The sequence below is a fragment of the Thalia democratica genome, chromosome 3, assembly GCF_965202585.1.
Source record: "Thalia democratica chromosome 3, ktThaDemo2.hap1.1, whole genome shotgun sequence".
Lineage (NCBI taxonomy): Eukaryota > Metazoa > Chordata > Thaliacea > Salpida > Salpidae > Thalia > Thalia democratica.
This window is the reverse complement of record NC_139167.1, coordinates 53139289-53160074: the sequence shown is the minus strand read 5'-3', so window position 1 is coordinate 53160074 and position 20786 is coordinate 53139289. Positions and strand designations below refer to the sequence as shown.

General features: G+C 25.4%; 2 protein-coding genes across 2 annotated transcripts; both read left to right on the top strand.

Moving 5' to 3' along the window:
* The first annotated feature begins 4288 nt into the window (after positions 1-4288).
* LOC145831605 (actin, cytoplasmic-like) lies at positions 4289-7167 on the top strand. Its single transcript, XM_082938910.1, has 7 exons — positions 4289-4414; positions 5170-5385; positions 5588-5696; positions 5859-6020; positions 6136-6263; positions 6482-6665; positions 6962-7167. Exons 1-7 carry the CDS (start codon positions 4289-4291, stop codon positions 7165-7167), a joined length of 1131 nt encoding a protein of 376 aa, XP_082795036.1.
* A 9032-nt stretch (positions 7168-16199) lies between these two features.
* LOC145832401 (tyramine beta-hydroxylase-like) lies at positions 16200-19928 on the top strand. Its single transcript, XM_082939718.1, has 6 exons — positions 16200-16205; positions 16436-16540; positions 17007-17270; positions 17436-17615; positions 18741-18928; positions 19772-19928. The coding sequence occupies exons 1-6, from the start codon at positions 16200-16202 to the stop codon at positions 19926-19928; spliced, it is 900 nt and encodes a 299-aa protein (XP_082795844.1).
* The last annotated feature ends 858 nt before the right edge of the window (positions 19929-20786 follow it).

Sequence of the window (20786 nt, the reverse complement as noted above, 5' to 3'; positions counted from 1 at the left end):
TAAGAATTGAAAATTTTTTAAATTTAAATTTTACTATTTTTTTATAGCACTAAAAAAAATTTGAGATAAAAATTACCAAACTTTTTTTTTTTTTCTAATTTCGTATAAGAATTTTAATCACAACTAGATGTAATACTTTATTTATAAATTATAGTTAAGTCTTTAACATAACTTCCTAAATTTATACGAAAAAATAAAAACGGTAATAACCAAATATGTATTTTTGATTTATATTTGTTTTTATTAAACTTTTGTAAAAAACTTTTGTTTAAAATTTTACACTATAATAACAAATACTGATGTGGTATACATTATAGCTGGTAATTCTAGTCTTTAAATTTTATTACAAACCTAAGTATTTACAGGAATTCTAAAACCATTTTTTAATACAATTTAAGCAGTTTTTTAACTTAAGTTATTAAATTACAATTTTTTAATTAACAGTAGAAATTTAACTGCAGTTTAAATTAAAGTTAGTGTTTTGGTAAAGTAAATTAATTTAAAACTAAAAAACTTTAAACTAAAAGTTTCGGAAATCGACAAAAAGATAATAACTTAACTAAAAATAAAAAAGAATTTTTTAACAACATGGCGTTATATAAGATATAATTAAGTTAGTCGGTGGTTATTAGTTCCTTTTTTTAATTATTTTTGTTGACATACTCTTAAAAAAAATAAATAAATAAAAAACAATGTTTATAGTTTTGTTTAACTTTATGTTGGTATTTAGTATATAATTATCTATAACTTTAGCAGCTTCAAAATACTAGCTTTTGAATTGTTTTGATACTCTGCTCTTAACATTATTTTCTGATTTTAAATTTCATTTTAGAAGCACCAACAGCTACTATTTCCAAATATGGTTACACTTTTGTTAAAACCTCAACATAACCAAATAAGTAAATAACTTTCTAACTAATGCACACCAAAAAACTCTCTTGCCTTAGTTGGGTCACCCTGTGGAGTTGGATTTTTTCCTGTCCGATAAGTTTCGCAATTTCTATCGCTCTAATTTACTTATAATAGCTTAACATGATATAAATTCATATAAACTAATATTTAAATTTATAAATAAAGTTATAAAGGATTAATTCATATAAATATATAAAGTTATTCTTTAAATTTACAAATTGTATTTTAGTTTACAATAAGTAATATTTTCAATCTTGGTTGCCTTTAATGGTGTATTATGGAAGTAAGTCAACTGAGTTAACGTGTCTCAATTTTTAAGTGAGTATTTTAGTTAGTTCTAGTTGTTCAATCTAATATTCTTCTACTAATTCAGTCAGTTATTTTGTCAGTTGTGCAACTAAATTATTTAAGGAAGACAAAACTGACATAAGTATGTAAGCTTGTCTTAATAAATTTCTATGAACCCACAGTGAACTATAATCAAGTATGTAATACAACCTAAAACTACTGATAATTTGACTAGCAAGCTATCTGCCATAACTATAATTGGAGCGGTAACTACATCTCTTTGTTTTTAAATTGTTCAAATGGATATATGATAAGTTTCCTTTAAGATAAAACTACATTTTATTTATCTGCTTATAATATCTTTATCCCTTGTATAATAATTTAAATATACATTCAAATATATATTAAACCAGTGCTTCTGAAATGGGGTTCCGCGACGCCTCTCAGGGGTTCCGCAAAGCCTTTCTAAATTTAAAAATTTATGTAAAAATTATTTACATTTTATGTAAAATTAAAATTAGGGGTTCCGCAGAAAAGTTAAACTTTGGAAAAGGGTTCCGCCACTAGAAAAAGGTTCAGAAGCACTGTATTAAACATTATCTGATATTAAAAAATTTATAGCAACAAGCTTTAAAAAACTTAAAAATAGGTGAAAAAAACTGTTTTTATTTTTAAATTACAGATTCCTGCAAAAAATTATTATAAGTACAAGAAACATTTCCATTGAAGTAAAGGCATCTACCTAAAGAGATAGAATTTAAGTGAAATAGTCTAATGTTTTTTTTGTCTTGAAAGAAAAGCTGTTAAGGCCATGGGGGGAGGGTTAGAGCACCTTTTTAGTTGGTATTATTTTGAAGATATACTTACTTTTTACTGTTTTGTAAATTTCTAAATTAGTTTATATCTGGGTAAAAAAAATTCTGAGGACTATAGGTTCCTTATGGAATCACCAAAGTAAAATAGTGGAAAATCACTAATAAAAAAGCTATTTTCTACAGTTCTAGAGCAATCCTTCTGAAACTTTCTCAGTTTAATCTTAATTTAAAAACAACAATTTTGTTGTTAGAATTATTTTAGTTGAAAGATGGATAATTTTATTTAGATAAAAACAAATTGCTAATCTTTTGTTTTTGTCGTAGAACTCATATTTTTTTCATCTTTTACTGTTTAATTCTTTCTAGTAGTGCAAGAAACATTTCTAAAAATTAAAGTTTAATAGGTTAAAAAATGAAAGGGAAGATATATTTTAGTAGATTATTTTAAAACTTGAGAACTGGCAATGTAAAATTTCCTCCATAAAGTTTTTATCATTAATTTTTACACAACTGGCTATCTCTCAAAGGTATACCAACTAATTATCATTCTTTTAAATATATCCTACTTTCAGTAGATGCTAATATAATTAAAAAAACTTAGACCCCATGTTTCCTAATTTTGATTGTTACTATCTCTTAGGCTACTTTAAATTTTATTCAACTTAAAAAATAAACAGATTTCATGGTTAATTAAGTGAAAATAAGACTTTAATAGAAAATGTTTTATCAGGACACCCTACTAAGAAATTGGTCATCATTCCAGCAGGAGATAAATAAATTAAATTTATTTAACATTTTTTTCATTATACAGTGACCTCTCTCAAAATGACCTTTAGATTTCTCAAAAAATGCATTAAAACATTATTAATTATCAAAAATTTTCAAGAGCTAACTATTTAAAAAGAAACTGCTAACAAAATACTTATTTTATTTTGAAATTCTTGCAATAGGAATTTTCTAAAAATGGAATAATATATAGTAGGAAAATTTGCTACAACTTTTTATTTATGTAATCTTGTTAATTTTATACGTTTGCTGTGGACGCAATGTGCATAGATTTGCAAAAGGTTATTGTACATTTGTAATAGAAGTAAGTAAAACAATAATAGTATATACTATACAAGCTGGCTAATAGTTATGTTTGGTACATAACACTTGTAGATATGTACAAATTTTTTGTTTTAAAGTACCAACTGTGCATTCATGTTAATGCAAAACTCTCTTAGTAATAATTTGTGTGGCAAAATTAGGTTTAATATAACATCACACTACACACTGCAGATAAGTCATGCTTGTTTGAAGTATTTGAAAAAAATTACAAAGCAACATCTTTAAAGTCTAAAGCTAGTTTTCATAACTTTAACTTTTTAATTTATGCTTTTAATAAATCATTTTCTTATTTGATAAATTTTAGAGATGTTTAAGCTAGGTTAACAATAAGTTTTTCAGGCTTTAAGTTTGTATTATTATTTTTTAAATTATGGTCTTGGGACTACAGCATTTTTTTTTTCAAAAATTAACTTATTTGGAACTTAAGTAGAAACTTTAAGATGGTTCTTATAGACCAACAGTTTTTCAATAAAATTATGAGATATAAACAGTTTTGTGAAAGGAAATCTTCAACTGTATGGAATAAAATATATTAGTGGTCATGTTAAAGTTATGAAAAATTCACTATAAATATAAGTTCTTCATTTTTAAAGTAGTTAATAAGTTTTTATGAAATGTCCTTTTAAAGTTTATGAACAACTTGTAGGAAGTTAATTTTTGAAAAATTTATGACTAAAATTCAATAACAATAATTTTTTGGTTACTTTAATATGTGAAAAAAGATGTTTTTTTACAATTTGTTTAAATTTAATCAAAAATTTAATGGAGTAAATAGATTTTAGTGATTTAGTCTATTGCTTATAAGTTAAGCCAATTGAGAACTCAACTTTGATCGCTTATATCTCAAAAGTTACTTGAAATTTTTATAAACATTAAAAAACAGTTTTAAAAAAATCCACAAAAAGTGATTCATTCTACCCTGTGGCCTTATCCTACAAGCGCAAGCTATATTGGTTTAACCTAAGTTAATCTTCAGTCACTCAGGCTAACCTTTTGCCTCAAGAGTTTAAATTTTGTGTTGTATAAAACTAAAACTATGTTATTATTATCTCATAAGTGTAAGTAGGTTTTAGACTTAATTTTTACTATACTTTCCAAAACTATTCAAAAATAAGAAGAGTGTTATTCCAGTTGCATTACAGCTGAAATATACAAAATAAAAAATGTCCGAAGATGATGTAGCTGCTTTAGTTGTAGACAATGGATCAGGAATGTGCAAGGCAGGGTTTGCTGGTGATGATGCACCTAGAGCTGTTTTTCCTTCTCTTGTTGGTAGACCTAAACATCAGGTAATTTGTTTATATTGTCTAATTGAGGCTCTGCATGACCAAGTATGATGATAACATAAATACTATATTAAAATTATCTTACTGATAAACAGATATTTTAGAATATTAAATACACATATTTATAAATAGTAAGTAACATCTGTAAATTATTTTAAAAGTTTTAATTTTTCATTAATGTACATGCTTTGAATGTCAAAAGTTTGGTTCTATTTCTTCTCTCTTCTTCTCTCTTTTTTGGATTGGTTTAGTAGTTCCAAAAAATGCTTATGTTAATTATCCTGACCTTATTATGTAAGGCTAAAGCTTATTTTCTTACCTTTTACAGAATTATGCTCAAATTTTCTAGACTGATTTTTATTACAAATTTTAACTTATTAATTTAAATGTTTTATTTATTGGACCATTTACTTTGTGATGTTTTACTTTAACCCAGATTTTCTTGACTTGACTACTTTTGATATTAAACTTATTAATATTTAATAAATATTTGCCTCTATCTTCAATTTTATATAATAATTACTGTAATTTGTTTGAAGTACGAAAGTTTGATATACTTAGTATTTATACCATGGTGCATTGTTATAGTTACTAAAGTTTTGTATAGACAGAAGTCTATATTTTATATTACTTATGTCATCAACCTTATTCATTATTCTAAATTTTTTGTTGGGGACACTACAACTGTAAAAAATAAAATCTCGAAAATTTATTATAACTGTGCTCCAACTCTTTTTATTGCATTGTTTAAAAAATAGGGAGTTATGGTTGGAATGGGTCAAAAAGACTCATACGTTGGTGATGAAGCACAAAGTAAAAGAGGAATTCTCACTTTAAGATATCCAATTGAGCATGGAGTTGTTACAAATTGGGATGACATGGAAAAAATTTGGCATCACACCTTCTACAATGAACTTCGAGTTGCTCCTGAAGAACATCCTGTTCTATTAACTGAAGCACCTTTAAACCCCAAAGTTTGTATTTGTTAATGTTTAAATCATACAAGATTATATTGCTCTTCTCTCAGTTGTATTATTAATTTTTTTTTGTATAGTTTTTAACCTAAATAAAGTTTTGCTGAACCTCTTCAGCAATAACAAAAAGTTTATCACATTTAAAAGTAATTGTTGTTTCAAACTAAAAACAAATTGAAAAAAAATATAAAATTTATTTAAGGCAAACAGAGAAAAAATGACACAAATAATGTTTGAAACTTTCAACACCCCAGCCATGTATGTTGCCATTCAAGCTGTTTTGTCTTTATATGCCTCTGGTCGCACAACAGGTTTCTAATTTTAAAAATTATATAGACAATGTATAAGTTTTAGCTTCTTAGTCTTGATTTTCTTTTAGCTATAAGTTATTATTATAAATTTTTACTATTGATTAGTTTGATTATTTTTCTGAAATTAGTTAGTGTTTTTAAATTTTTTTCATAACTAAACAGGAATTGTGTTTGATTCTGGTGATGGTGTGTCACATACAGTACCAATTTATGAAGGGTATGCACTTCCTCACGCTATCCTTCGTCAGGATCTAGCCGGTAGAGATCTCACTGACTACCTCATGAAGATCCTTACAGAGAGAGGTTACAACTTCACTACCACAGGTTAGTATTTGTTTTGATGCAGTTTCTCTACAAAAATAATAAGCTTTCCTTTTTTTTCTAATTAAATACTTGTCTAATAATGATCTCATGATAGTCAATTGCCTCTGTTTTTTAGCCGAACGTGAAATAGTTCGTGACATAAAGGAGAAATTGTGCTACGTAGCACTCGATTATGACCAGGAACTTGCCACTGCGGCTACTAGCAGCAGCTTGGAGAAAAGCTATGAGCTTCCAGACGGACAAGTATGTTAAATTAAAATGATATTATGTTCTTTTTTAAGCTGCTACTAACTTATTTGTTAGTTTTCCCAAAGTTTAAACTTTCCATAATAATCTTAAAACATGTGTTTTTTTTATTAACATACAAATAAGATTAACTTAATACTATACCTAGATGTACGAAAGGATCCAAATAAATTAAATTAAAATTGAAAAAAATAAAACTTATTTTTGATTTACAGGTGATCACGATTGGAAATGAAAGGTTCAGATGCCCGGAAGCCATGTTCCAACCGTCCATGTTGGGAATGGAGTCTTCGGGAGTTCACGAAACCACGTACAACTCCATCATGAAGTGCGACGTCGACATAAGGAAAGATCTTTACGCTAACGCCGTCCTGTCGGGAGGAACCACCATGTTCCCTGGTTTGTACACCAGTTCATTCTTTATTAAAAATACCTGCTAGTTATATTAGTTTAGCCTGCATTTGGTTATTTAGAGTATCTCTTGTGGTATATTTTTTTTTCAGTTACCAACAAACCTTTTGTAATTTTATGGAGTTGAATAAAAAAAAGAAGGAATGTTCATAATTAAAACTAAGTTTTCAATTGTGCAGGTATTAGCAAAGCAATTTTTTTTTGAGTAAAAAAACTTTCGTTAAGACTTTTAAGTTATATAAAAATAGGATATTTCATAATAACAAATTTTCATTGGTGCGCAGGCATCGGCGACAGGATGCAGAAGGAAATAGCCTCCCTGGCTCCTTCCACGATGAAGATCAAGATAATCGCACCTCCTGAGAGAAAGTACTCCGTGTGGATCGGAGGCTCCATCCTCGCATCGCTGTCCACATTCCAGCAAATGTGGATTTCTAAACAGGAGTACGACGAAAGCGGTCCTTCCATCGTCCACAGAAAATGCTTCTAATTTCGTAGAGCGTTTCTACTAATATATATTTAATAGATATGCTGAAATATGATACAAAACATTCTTTTTAACTGGTCTTTAAATTTAGTTAGCATCAATATGCAACTAACATCAAAATAATCTTCCACTAACCTTTTTCATTATTCAAAAGTTTCATTCTGTAAAGTTGGGATATGAACATTAGAATTTCTTTGTCTAGTTAATTTTTATGGTTGTGTTCGATTGTGTTTTCGACATTTTTATCGTTCTCATAAACTTACAATACAATTTTTTACTTGAAAGTTGCGTTTTTCGATATTTCTGACTAACGAATTAACTGTTTCATATGTTTATGCTAATTAACTTGTGCCAAGCTAGATAATAATTATTGATAGAGGTTGATATTTAAAAAGTAATTCATATCTAGTGTATTTTTAGCACAAGTCAGTTATGTAATCTTTGATTTTCAAATAAACGGTGTAAACTAGTGTTTCCTAAAGCGGGCCATTATAGAAAATTAGTAGGACATAAGCTGCAAAGGTGGTGGGCCCAATTTAAAACTTACATTAGATATTCTGGAGTTGTTGATTAAGAACAAAAATTCTTTATTTATTTAAAAGTTTTTTAGAAATCTCGTTGGGGGAAGCCATTGCTTTTTTAATTCTCCGCATAAAGAAGCTAAATAGAATTAGAATGTTACACAGATTAAAGTTTTTAATTAAACATAGATATAAGGTTCATTTTATTAATTTTCATAATTTTTTTCATGATCCTCCAGTTAAAATATAGTGGAAAATTTAGAGAAAATTGATTAACATCATCTTAACTGAAATTTAATATTTACCTGGACGGCAGAAGGGCTTAAGTCAATTTAGAATAGACTTACATATAAAACTGACGAAGTTTAAAAATTCATGGGAATTAATTAAATAATTTCCCGACATCCTTGATTATTCGGCTTATTTTAAGCATTTTCCGTGTCTAACAAATAATATTAGTTGTGTCAATAATTGTGCTCTATAATAAAAAAGTTCTACAATAAACTAATTGAAAATAATATTCCAAAAAAACAATTTTATTGTTTGTAGCATAACTTTATATTAATATTTTAAATATTAAAAAGTTGTTAAATAACTTGATAATGTTAGATAAGTATATCTAAACTTTTTTCTAACAGATGCTTTTATTAATTTGATGCTACTAAGTATCTGTAGCCATCATATCGAGCTGATGATGTAGTAAACTAATTTATAGCAGCTAAGATAATTGCAACTTGTTAAATTTAATTTATTGTGAAGGTACAGTACTATTTTATTTTTGATGTGACCAGTCCAAAAGAAATCAACTTGGATGGAGTAAAATAAAAACGATTTACAAACTAGGAAGATTATCGAGTTGTAAAAGCAAATGACTTCAGTTACTATTAAGAATTAAATAAGAAAAAGAATTACTAGGTTTTTCAAATTAGACTGGAAAACATCGACAAAAAAAAAAACAAAACTGACAGTGATAGGTATTATAGTAAAATGTACAGAGGTGTGTGAGTTTTTTTTTTACATGACAATTGATTCTGTTCAAATTTGCTTCCAAAAAGCATCATTCACAAGTACCTCTATATGTCTTTTTTACTAGTCACACATTTTTCTATTTACTTCTAAAGTTATATTTAAACAAGTACTAAGTTTTATTGGTTGAACACTACTACTAATATAAGTAAAGTACTCCTATTAATGTAAGTCTTTAGCAACAAACTATGATCTAACTAAGATATGTATAAATCTTTAAAATAATCATAAAGTTTCTGTAGTGAGTGGAACATTAAAATAAGAATTAATTTAACGAAAATAATTTAGATGTAGTTGCTGTTTAGTTAATTATTGTTAAACATAGTGTTTTTAGGTTGTTTTTCAAACGAAATATATTTGAATTCTAATAAAGCATACTCCGAAATAAATTACGACGATGCAAGACTCATATGTACAACTAAAGTTTTTTTCTTGTAAACTTTTTTCAACTGTTACAACACTTAACTTTGTTTCTAAAACTAAATATCTTTGTATTTATTAAGGTCATTGCACAAAGTACTATAGTTGTTTTGTGAAGCATATGTTTTAAGCTTACTTTTTATTTTTTTTAAACTAGTAGTAATTTTAAGGCCTACAAAGAGATTTAGTTACTTATTAGTTTAGTGAAGATGGTCTAAGTTGTTGAACTTATCATCAGCTAATTGAATTAGTTAGTCAACTAAAAAAGCAATGAGCCCCTCCAATGAGATTTCTAAAAAAAAAAACTACCCTAACATATGCCAAGAATCTTACTTTTGCTTTTCATCATCAACTCCAGAATATCTAATGTAAGTTTCAATTTATGTCCTCCAACTTAGCAGCTTATGATTTCCTAATTTTATAAAATGGCCTATTTTGGAAATTCCGGTTTACATCTTTTATTTTGAAAAATAGCGTACCGCAGTTTGGCATCTCCTGAGGTTAAATAACACACTTTGTGTGTAAAATAGATAAAAAACATAAAATTCAAACAGACCGAGAAATTATGTTTTACTAAAAAAAAGGAATTCATAATTGACAACTGTGTTTAAATGTATAAACTATTAAGAAGTAAGTAGTGAAAGCAGATACTTTAAAAATATAAAAGTTATATAGACCGAATTAAGTAAACTTTTTTTTATTTGTATTACCATTACGAAAATTTTTTCTTAATTGATCGCAGTTAGTTATTGAAAGAACATAGGTAGTAAGTTTATAAAAGTTGTTTCTGTATTAATATAATAAAACTTTTTTGCTAAATATTAAATAGACGTTTTGATATGTTAAGTAACAATTTAACTTTTAATAAGCTCTTAAACTTATTAATATTTAAAATTAGTTTAAAGTTATATCCTCTGTAAAAAATCTTCCCAATACCTTTACAAATACTAGTTTTATTTGTTTTATAAATACTATCTAGTTATTCTATCTTAAAATTAACACTGTTCTAGATTACCTTTTAATAAATAGATACGTAATTTTAGTCTCGATGTATCATAAAGTTTATGTTTTCTTAAAGTATTGAATTTTCTACAGTTTGTTTTATACGTACAGTTATTGAACTTTAACATTTATTTTTCAGTCTTTGTATGGTTCTTGCTTTTGTGATAAAAGACACCTATCTTTACTGGAATATAAATAAATGTTTTAAATGTACAAAATAACTTATTCATTGGTAAGTAATTTAAAGAAACTATAAGTAAACTTAGAAATAAATTTAGTTTTAAAGGCGTTGAAATAAAAAAAATGTTTAGAAATATTCAAATTCATATTAAAATGAATTTTTAGAATATTTTATCCAAAGTTATTTCAAAAGAACACATTAAAACTGAATGTTTGTTAATTTTTGCTTATAGATTATACATATAATAAAAAATGTATGTACTAACTTATTCAAAAATACTAGAAAGATTTTTAATAATTTATAATGAATACTAAGCAGTAAACTATATATCTATATAAAAACAACTTATTTTTTTCTTATTTTTATAATTTTATTCGGCTAGCTAAGTTTCACTCAAAGAGCTCGTAAGTGCTTAAAATAAAAATTTCAGAATAAATATATCTAAAAGTCGTAAAAAGTAAATTTTTTAATTAAAAAATTAGTTGAAATACTGATAAAAAACAAAATGACAATACAAATCAACATTTATTATAGTCTCAATGTAAAAGCTTAATAACTAACTTAAAAATAACTAAGCAAATCAAAAATATAAAATGAACTTTTAATATGGAGCTAAAAGACTTTAAGTTAAGTTAGTAAACTATGGTATTATAGTTTACAATTACTTTACTACTATTTAATTTCTAAGTTGTAGTTAATTTTTTTTTTCAAAGATAAGTTCAAAATAAGGCGGCTCAAATGTTAAACGTCATTAAAATCTCATCAGTTTTAAAAATAAAGGGCTTTCAACAATAAAAATAAACATACAATTTTAAAAGTTTATTACATACGCTTTTTCTTATCTTTTTAAATCTTATGTTTCTTAATATTATTAATTATCTGAACTAAGAAGTTTTTTTTTTAAATTTTAATAAATAAAGTATTTTCGATAAAAAGACTACAAAAACTACATTCTTTAATTTGTATACAAAAAAAAAACTAGTTATTCAATTAACTTTACTTTAGAGTAAACTACAGTATTTTCTATTACTAGTGAATTATTTTTTTTAAGTATATGCATGACGAGAATACAAGTTGAAAATTCAAAACAAAAGACTTCTAGATTTGTTTAGCTACATAATTTTGCGCTACTTATTAGCTTTTAGACTTAAACTAGTAGTTTGTGGAATAAAATAGTTTTAGTTTGATAGGTATTGTAGTTGTAAAAATTTTATAAATTTAGGATGTTGTAAACACATCAAAAACAGTAACACTAAATTAAAAGTAGTCCATAATATTTTCTTAGTATTTATAAAAGTTGATTAAGATAGTATCTTTCTACACCATTCGTAAAGTACTTAATTAAAATTTTATAAAAGTATAAATTACAAATTTCTTAAACAAACTAAAATGAAATAATTCAGCCTTTTTTTTGGAGTAAATTTTTTTTTCAAATATTTTTTTTTATTGCATACGTCTATAATCAACCTAGGACGTTTAAATAAATATTAAAATGCAAAGTTCTACTTTTTCTTTAAGCTCTTAGAACAATTATTTATCATAAAATTAACTTACATAGCATCATAATAAAAAAAATTACTTTTGTATATTTTGGATTAAACATTGATAAAAACTTGACTGTAAAGTATCAAATAAAAATTCAAATAGTTAATCTGTATAAGTAAATACAAATTGTATTGTTCATTTATCGATAAGTTTAGTACTATGTATTGTTTTAAACTTTTTATTAATAAAAGTAGCTAGTTTTAAATGTAAATATAAAAAAAAATCCTTTATACACAGAATTGATAAAACTATTTAAAACTGGAAACTTAGTATTGTGATCTGTTTCTAAAACTTATTTAAAGTAAATTACCTCACTTTAAAATTAAACTTTTGTTTGAATTTCATAAATTAATAAATTTTAATACTAAAAAAATAGTTCAAACATTTTTCGCTTTCGATCTTGTGACCATGGAGTGACAGGAAGTTTTCTTCTTGCCAGCCACGCCTTTGATCAGCCTCAAACCCTTGCTTCCCCTGCAAACCCTCCTCTTCAACCCCCCACCTCCGTTCATGAGAGATTGCTGCTTCATGGTGGCGAAATCGACCATGTACGTGTTGCCCAAGATTGCCAGCACCACCGACGACTTTTTGTCTCGCCAAGCTTTTTCTATTGTTTTAATGCTTGTGACGTCATATTCCCACCATCCGGTGTTTCTTCCGGCGTAATACCATTTTGTGTTTCTGAAAAGTAAAGTTTTGAAAATTATGGCTTAACTATAACGGAGTTTAAAGTAAATGTATTTAATTTAAAGTATTAAAAACAGTTAGGATAAAAATTATGTTAGTTTATGTGCTAAAAATATCAAAATATTAGCTTAAACACTTTAGCTAAATTTGCTGATGTTAAAAATCAACAATCTAAACATTGTTGGAAGTGTTATTATGAAGATCATACTACAATTTAGGAACAAATACTTATAGAGTACCAATTTTAAAAACTTCTAGTCAAAATATTTCATTAAATACTTCAGCTTTTCTCTCTAAAGATAACATTATAGTATATTTATGAATTTTTAAAAACTTAGTTATTGTTCTTCGTTTGAGGTTTTTGTCTGAGTTTTATTTATAGTTTGTAAAAGAACTTTATTAATTGTAATAATAAAAAAAGCACAAAAATTTCACTTATCTACATTCTAACAGCATCATTTAAAGATATTAAACATTGCTAAAACTAAATTTTTAACTTTTTATTATATTTTTGAATACTATCAATTTTTTGAAACATTTTTGTTTATAGAAGCTTTTAACAAAGAAATTTACAAAACTTGAAAAGGTAAAAAAAAATTAAATAAAAATTATGAACATAATTCAAAACTGAAAAACTTAATCAAATGACACTTTTCAATAAATTAACTTATTTCAAAATTTAAGCTTTGTCCAAATTTATCATTTTTATATTGCTAATGGACTAATAAAATAATACTTGAAATATTTATTTGATTACCCGTCAGTCATACTTTAATAAGTTTCCTCCAGTTTGTACTTAAAACTTTTTTGATTTTTTATAACAAGCTGCGCGAATTGTAAATGAGTTAAAATAAATAAAATTTTAAATAATTATAATGAAATTAAAATACTCTTATACAGTGACAAAATACATATAACTTAAATAAATAAAACTTCATACAATACTTAACCTAAATTAAAAGCATTATACTAGAACAGACTATAAAGAATAAAAATATCTTCAATATTTTTCAACTAGAAAATAAACAAAAACTTTTTGTAAACTCTATAAAATATCACTTTTAAGGAAGCGATATTAAAAATCTAAAGTAAAAATAAAAATCTAACATAACTTAAAACAACCATAACTTGATAAACCAATAATATTTCTGACAATCAACAAATTAAAAAATTTTAGCAAAGGTTTTAACTGTTAAAATTTGATGTTCTCCAAAAAATATTAAGTTTTATGCAAACTGAAATTATTAGATATTTACGAAATATGATTAACAAATGAGTATCAACTCTTATTTAGTAATTTTTTTTTGGGTGACGACTATCTTAAAGGTTAACCCTTAATGTTTACGAATATAATAAAGCTCAAAGCAACTAAATATAGTATATATTATTAATCTTAAACTTAGTTTTGAAATGTCAATTTAAATAGTTATATTTAAAATCTAGCTGCTAGACTTAAATGACAATAAAGTATAACTTGTGACTTTCCCATATTGTAACTATTCATAAAAGTTTTTTCTGTTTACATATAAGCTTACCTACGCTTTAGTTTTACGTAATAAACCTTTAAGTAAACACATACAATAACTTTTTCATAAAAATTTTATAAATTAACTGTACTAAAAGTCTAAGATAAATATTTCGCTCATCAAAGGTTTGATTATTTTAGTTAGAATAGTTATTTTAAAATTGAAAATTTTTTGCAACACTAAGCTTTAAAATATAAGTTAACCTAATCCTTTTTTAGATTAAGTGAAGTTTGAAGTTGCTAACATTAAAACCATGTTGTTTCTATACAATATGTTTTTATTGTAAGTAATTTCAGCTATGTATGGACATTATTTTACTAATGTCTTTTTATCAATTTTTTACAAAGGTTATTAGTTGATAATTTATAACATCAAAACGTATTTTTTAAGTAATGATATATTTCATTTTTTTAAAAATATTTATGACTTTATTAATACTTATTCACATAAATACTTGTAAGTTTTCTAAACTAGCTTAATTTTGAATATAAAATTAATTTTTCTAAAAAAAAAAACGATTAATAGTCAGTTAATAAACTTCTGTTTGTTTAAAATCAATTTAAGTTAATTAAATTTCAAACAAAATACAGTATACAAGAACGAATTAATTTTAAAGTAACGACGCTAGGTGTTCTTCCTAATTAACTAATTATAAGTTTGCAACAAGTTAAAAAAGAAATTGAGGCTAAAACGTTTTAATAAAAAAATAGAATATGAAATTAAGAAAAGCTCATGTACGAATAACCTAGAAAAGAGCTTACAAAATTGCTAAACTTTAATAAAATAAACAACAGGTCATTTAATAAAAAAGGCCTACGGTGCTTATTTTTACTGAACTTGACAACATAAAAAAATTGTAGGGAAAACGTAATACTTTGTCTTCTTTTTATCGGAAATATCGTATTAATAAATTTTATTTTATCTTGGTGTTATCTAAAAAAAGGTTAAGACTTTTCAAATGCATGTATTTTTGCGTGATTATTACAGCAATTCGAAAATCATTAAAAAATATTATAAACAAACGATTCAAAACAAAGTTAGATCGTGTCATGTGGTTTTCAGTCTATTATTAAGTAGCAAAAAGTACTTTGAAACTAAATTTCTTTTTGCCAAAAAGTAAAAGTATTTAGATTTAATAAAAAAATTGTAATATTAACTTAAGTTCTAAGCGAAGCTTTTTGCAGTACAACAAAAACTATTTTAAGATATTCTGGTTTTGAGAAACTCAAAGTTATTGACGTTTGTTACAGAGTAAGAAAAATAATTCGATAAGCGTCGTATGAAACAAAGCTGCTTGGCGTAACTTACACAGATAAATTAGGTTATAAAAATATTTTCAAATACATTTTTCTTCTTTAAAAATTCTATTGAAGTCATTCTATTTAAAACAAAGAAAAATTTGTATAAAGTATATATTTGTGTAATTGAACATGTTTGAACCAGAATAATTATGCAGTTTTTTATAATTTTTTATGTAAAACTAGTTTTTTTTGAGTTTTACTTTTATAAAAAAAAATTTTTATATGAATATTTACTACAGATAGTTGCTCTTTAATATTTTTAAGTGTTAGTAGTATATTTGTAAAATAAGACCAACAAACATTCAAAGTTTTGTTATTATAATAGTAGTATAGTAAAAGTATAGTTTTTTTTTTGTTTTTTCAGCTTTACAACTTCTTTGTAACTACTCTACAAGTTTAAAACATTTGCTTATTTTTATTAACTTTTGTAAATATTTTTTTGCATGCATAGCTAGTTTTTTTTAAACAAAAGTAAAATAAAATAATCTAGTTTTTTTAAACTTTAAAAAACGTTTCTGTAGTTTTTTTTTTAATACAAACCATATTTCATCCATCTTTTAGTGTTTTACTTGCTAACAGTACAAATACTTTTTCATGTAACACCATATAGACACAAATGATTTTAATTTTGTTTTTTATATTCAAACTTGCACTTTCCTATCCGAACAAAGAAAGTGAGCTTTTGTTTAAGCAAAAATTCGTTGTACCAAAACAAGCGACAACATACTGGTGCAAAATTAAACGTGTAAGTATCAACCATGACAGACAAATTTCTGGCTACACTGCGTTCTTTAGTCCTTCAAAAAACAAAAAGTATATTCACCACATGGAGGTAAGTAAAATGTATTAAACTTACTTTGAAAACAAGTTAGTAAATGTTTAATTTGTATAAATTATATGTGGATTGTTTATGGGCTGTAGAGTGTAGAAAAATTTATTTTTGATCTAAAACTTGGGATTTTGTCTTTACAAAACTAAAAAGTTTTTGAATTATGGTACAAATTATAGACTAGACACAATAAGTGTCTTCATTTTAAAAAAATTGCACTTACCTTAATTCAGGTGTTTCTTTGCAACGAAGAAGTCAACAAACCATATGAAGGATCGTGCGATGCTGTAAAGAATAAATGTAACCACGTGATCGCCGCGTGGGCGCAAAATTCCGGGGTGAGCTATAATTTTATATTAAATATACAAAAAAAATCAATTAAATAAACTAGTTGGCTAACTTTTAGCAGTAGCTTTAAGTTTCATCTACACTGTTAATTGTATTTATACTTTGCTTCATTCTTGTGTTTTATCTTTGAATTACACGTCCTAGCACAAACTTTTTATATTTATGTAAGAAGTACATTTATTTCCAAGTTTCAAAGCCAGTCAATCATGAATATTAATTTTTATAGTTCATATGCTTTCTACTTACTATACTTATAAAAGATTAACTACGGTCGCTAAACCTTTTTTATAATTAGTTTTATGCTATTTATTTTTAAAATTTAAAATATAATCTTTAAATACTCGTTTTACAAATAAGTTATTCTTTAAATACTTAAGTCACACTTACTAAGTAAATAAAGTATCTTGTTTTCAAAGTCTTTAGAAATTTTATTCACAATTTCTCGTTTTATTACAGAAGCCTGTAAAGTATCCAAACGAAGCCGGATTGTTTCTCCCAAAAGACAGGTTCTTGCGTCTTGAAGTGCATTACAACAATCCTGACCTTCTCGGAGATATTGTTGACTTTTCTGGCTTCAAATTCTCCCTGACCAGTACCAGACGGCCTTACAACATAGGAATTTTGGAAGTGGGTAAAATTTACACGCCATCGATGGGTATTCCCCAGAATCAAAAAAGTTTTGTTTGGAACGGAATCTGTCCGGCGGCGTGCACAAAAAAGGTTCGCTCGGATTTTATACGTAGACCTTGTTAAGATTTCAAGGCAGCTTGGTTACTTAAAATAGTTATTCAATTTTTCAAAAAAAAGTTTAACATTTGAAAAATATAGTTTTTACTCAGCCTTCCTGGTCAATTAAGTTTATAATCTAATTTACCTTTTTTTCAGGGTTTGCCGCAAGGGGGCATCAAAGTGGTGTTGGGCCAGCTTCATAGTCACTTAGCGGGAAAGAAAATGAAGGTTGAAGTGAAAAGAGGAGACAAATATTTCGATATTTTACTGGACAGAAACTATTCAACTTGGCACGAACCAATAGAAAAAATATCACCTCTCGTATCAATACTACCGGTTTATTTTTTTTTTCAAATATCTAACAAAAAGTTAGCTTAAGAATTTTGAATAATTAAATGTAATACTTAAGAATTGAAAAGTTATTAGACTTTTTTCAAATTATGAAAAAATGTATATTCAAAAAATTAAAAGTTAGTGTTTTATTTTTAATAATACGAAAACAAATTATTAAAGTAATTAAAGTAGTCTAGCTCTTAAAAAAATCTTTTATGGAAAGTTTAAAAGTATCTAATAATAACTCTATCATATTTTTTGTATACTTAGAATTCGTAATATGTAGTTTTTGGGAATCACAGTAAAAACTAAAAAAAGAGCTTGCTGAAAATAACTTTACTATTTTCATTAAGTGTTTTAATTTTACAATAAAGTACAAAAACAGTGTTTTTAAGCTTATTGTAAAGTATTAATTATTTTATCAAGTATAAGACAACTGAAGCTTAAAAATCAAATTAACAATGAAATCCTAACATGCTTGTATCTTTTGTTTATTTTATCAGTTATATAATTTTAAATTATAAACGTTTAAACTTAGTGATTAAACTTCTAAACTTTTTAGTACTATAAACTCGATCAACAAATGTTTTCTAAAATAATTTTTTTTAGTAGTATAAGTATTTGTACTTAAGTACGATTGTTATAAACGGTTTTACAGTTGATTGTATGTTAGTGCAAAAACATGTTAAAAAAGAAAACAAAAAGCTAATGAAAATTGAACTTTAAGTAAAACAAATTTTGAAGAAGTTATAAATAAAAAGTTTAACATTACCTACTAATCAGAATACCTTAATTTTGTTACATTTAAATATTTAAAACAAGTATAAGTTATAAGAAATTTAAATAGTTAAAGTTGTTAAACTTTAAAACAGTCAAATACTTTTAAGTGAATTTATGAATTGTGTTTTTAAACGTTCGTAATATCTAAAACTATCGTTTATAATATCTTAGCTAATTATGATAATTATCTTTTGCTATCAATTGCGATTTATGCATTAAATAACAATCTGATAATTTATTTTTTCTTATATAAGCACATTATAATATTTAAAATAACTTCATGATAAAAATAATTTATAATAGTTTTTGTCAATTATAAAAAAACGATAACAATATATTAAATTCTAGGGTGATGTCATAAATGTAAAGTGCTTTTATGACACAACAACACGCAAGGAAGCAACATTGGGAGGAATGGGCTTGAAAGACGAAATGTGCATCGCCTACTTGCATTATTATCCTCAAGTAAAACTTGAAGTTTGCAAAAGTAAAATTTCTACAAAAACTCTTCAAGCTCTTTTGGCACTTACTTACGGGTTTGAATTTTTCTTTATTTAATTTAAAGTTTAACTTTTAAAACTTTAAAAAACTTCCACTCGTCAATAGATAAAAAAATTGTTCAAGCTTGATTATATAATACTCAATTGTTTAAGTATACGTCTTTTATTGTTTATTAATTGATTTCAATCGTATAAAATTTATTGAAAATAAAGAGAAAATTATAAGAAAAATTATTTTAAAAAGCATAATATGTCATATATATATATATCTATATATATACATTAAAGGTTTTATAAAAAGTTATGATCGATAGTGCTCGACAAATTAAATTGGAGCTAAATATTTATCTAATTATATAAAAACTATAATTTATACAGCTGTTTCACACATGGAATGTAAAATTTCATGTGATCGTCAGTAAATTACAGTTTATTATAATAGTGAACAGAAATTTTGATTTTTAAACTTTTATAACAATTGTAGTTTGGCGATGTTTCTATATATATATATATATATATATTAAATGTTTTAAACACTTCATCTGAAGAAAAAAGGAACCATAAATTAAGCCTTTTTAAATCCTATGGTTTCTATAATTATAGCAATCGTCACGCGTATAGTACTGACAATAAAATGCAAAAAAAAAACTTAAGTTTTAGATCCAATAGATTTAGGGATGCTTCTTTTATAACCACTTTGCTTTAAAAAGTGACACTTATCTTTCACACTGCAGCCAAATAGCAACTGTATACACTGTGAAATTATTTAGATACATGAAACTGCTATGGACATGTGCTGATTTATTAAAAAACTCAGCAGTATTACAAAAGTATTTTGTGTTGTATAAGTTATTTAAAAAAAAACTTTTATTCTTTTAGGAATAAACAAATATCAAAAACATCTGTTCTGAGATTGTGGTCGAACGAAAAACTGGCATCTTTATACCAACAAATTTATCGGGATTCGTCAATTGATGTTGACTGTTTAGACAGCTTTGGTTTTCCATTACCTGGAAATTGGAAAAATATTTCTTGATTACTATCTTTGCAAGATATATCAAAAAAATTATTTATTGAGTATAAACTGTTGTAATTAAGTTACTGATGTTCAAATCAAAACCTATTAAATTATGTTCGCTGCTTTTAGTTGTTTATCTATATTGGGTTTGAAAATGTTTTTAAGTGTTTTCAGTACGATTATGCATCTTTATAGTAAAATATAAAAAATGAATCAATTTACTCAAATTTAAACTTATATTGCAGTTAAACATAAGTGTCAGTCCTAAAAAAATGTTTTTTTTCTTCTTTAAGGAAAGTAAACTAATAAAGCTTTTTCATTTGTGAATTTTTTATTATACTCAACAAATTTAAAATAAATTTAATCTGCAATATTAATTTGGTTTAAATCTAGGTATTTTTTATATCTAACTCATATAATAAAGCTATTTTTTAGTTGCTATCTTTAAACAAAAATCTTTGCCCACTTTAAGTTTTTACTACCGTTTCAACTTCTTTTAAACGCTATTTATACAGTTGATAGTATATTAGATAGTTTTAATGCCAAATTTTGTTTCATATTCATAACCTTTAGTTCCTTTTAATTCCACTATACATGTTTTATTTTTAATCTAAAAAGTGCATATCAATTAAAACCTTAAAAGTATAAATTCTTGAACACAACTGCCGCCTAAAATATGAATAAAAGTTTTATATTAAGTTTAGCATATTTGCTCGGTTCATTTGCATTTATTGTTGTTTTTAAATTCACAATAAAAAGTTGTCGCTAAAGATCAGAGTTTGCCAAACTTTTTTTCATAACGTCCCCTTTAAAAAAATAACACTATAAAAACAAAAAAACGTTTACAGACAAGTATAGAGTTATTATGCAAAAGGT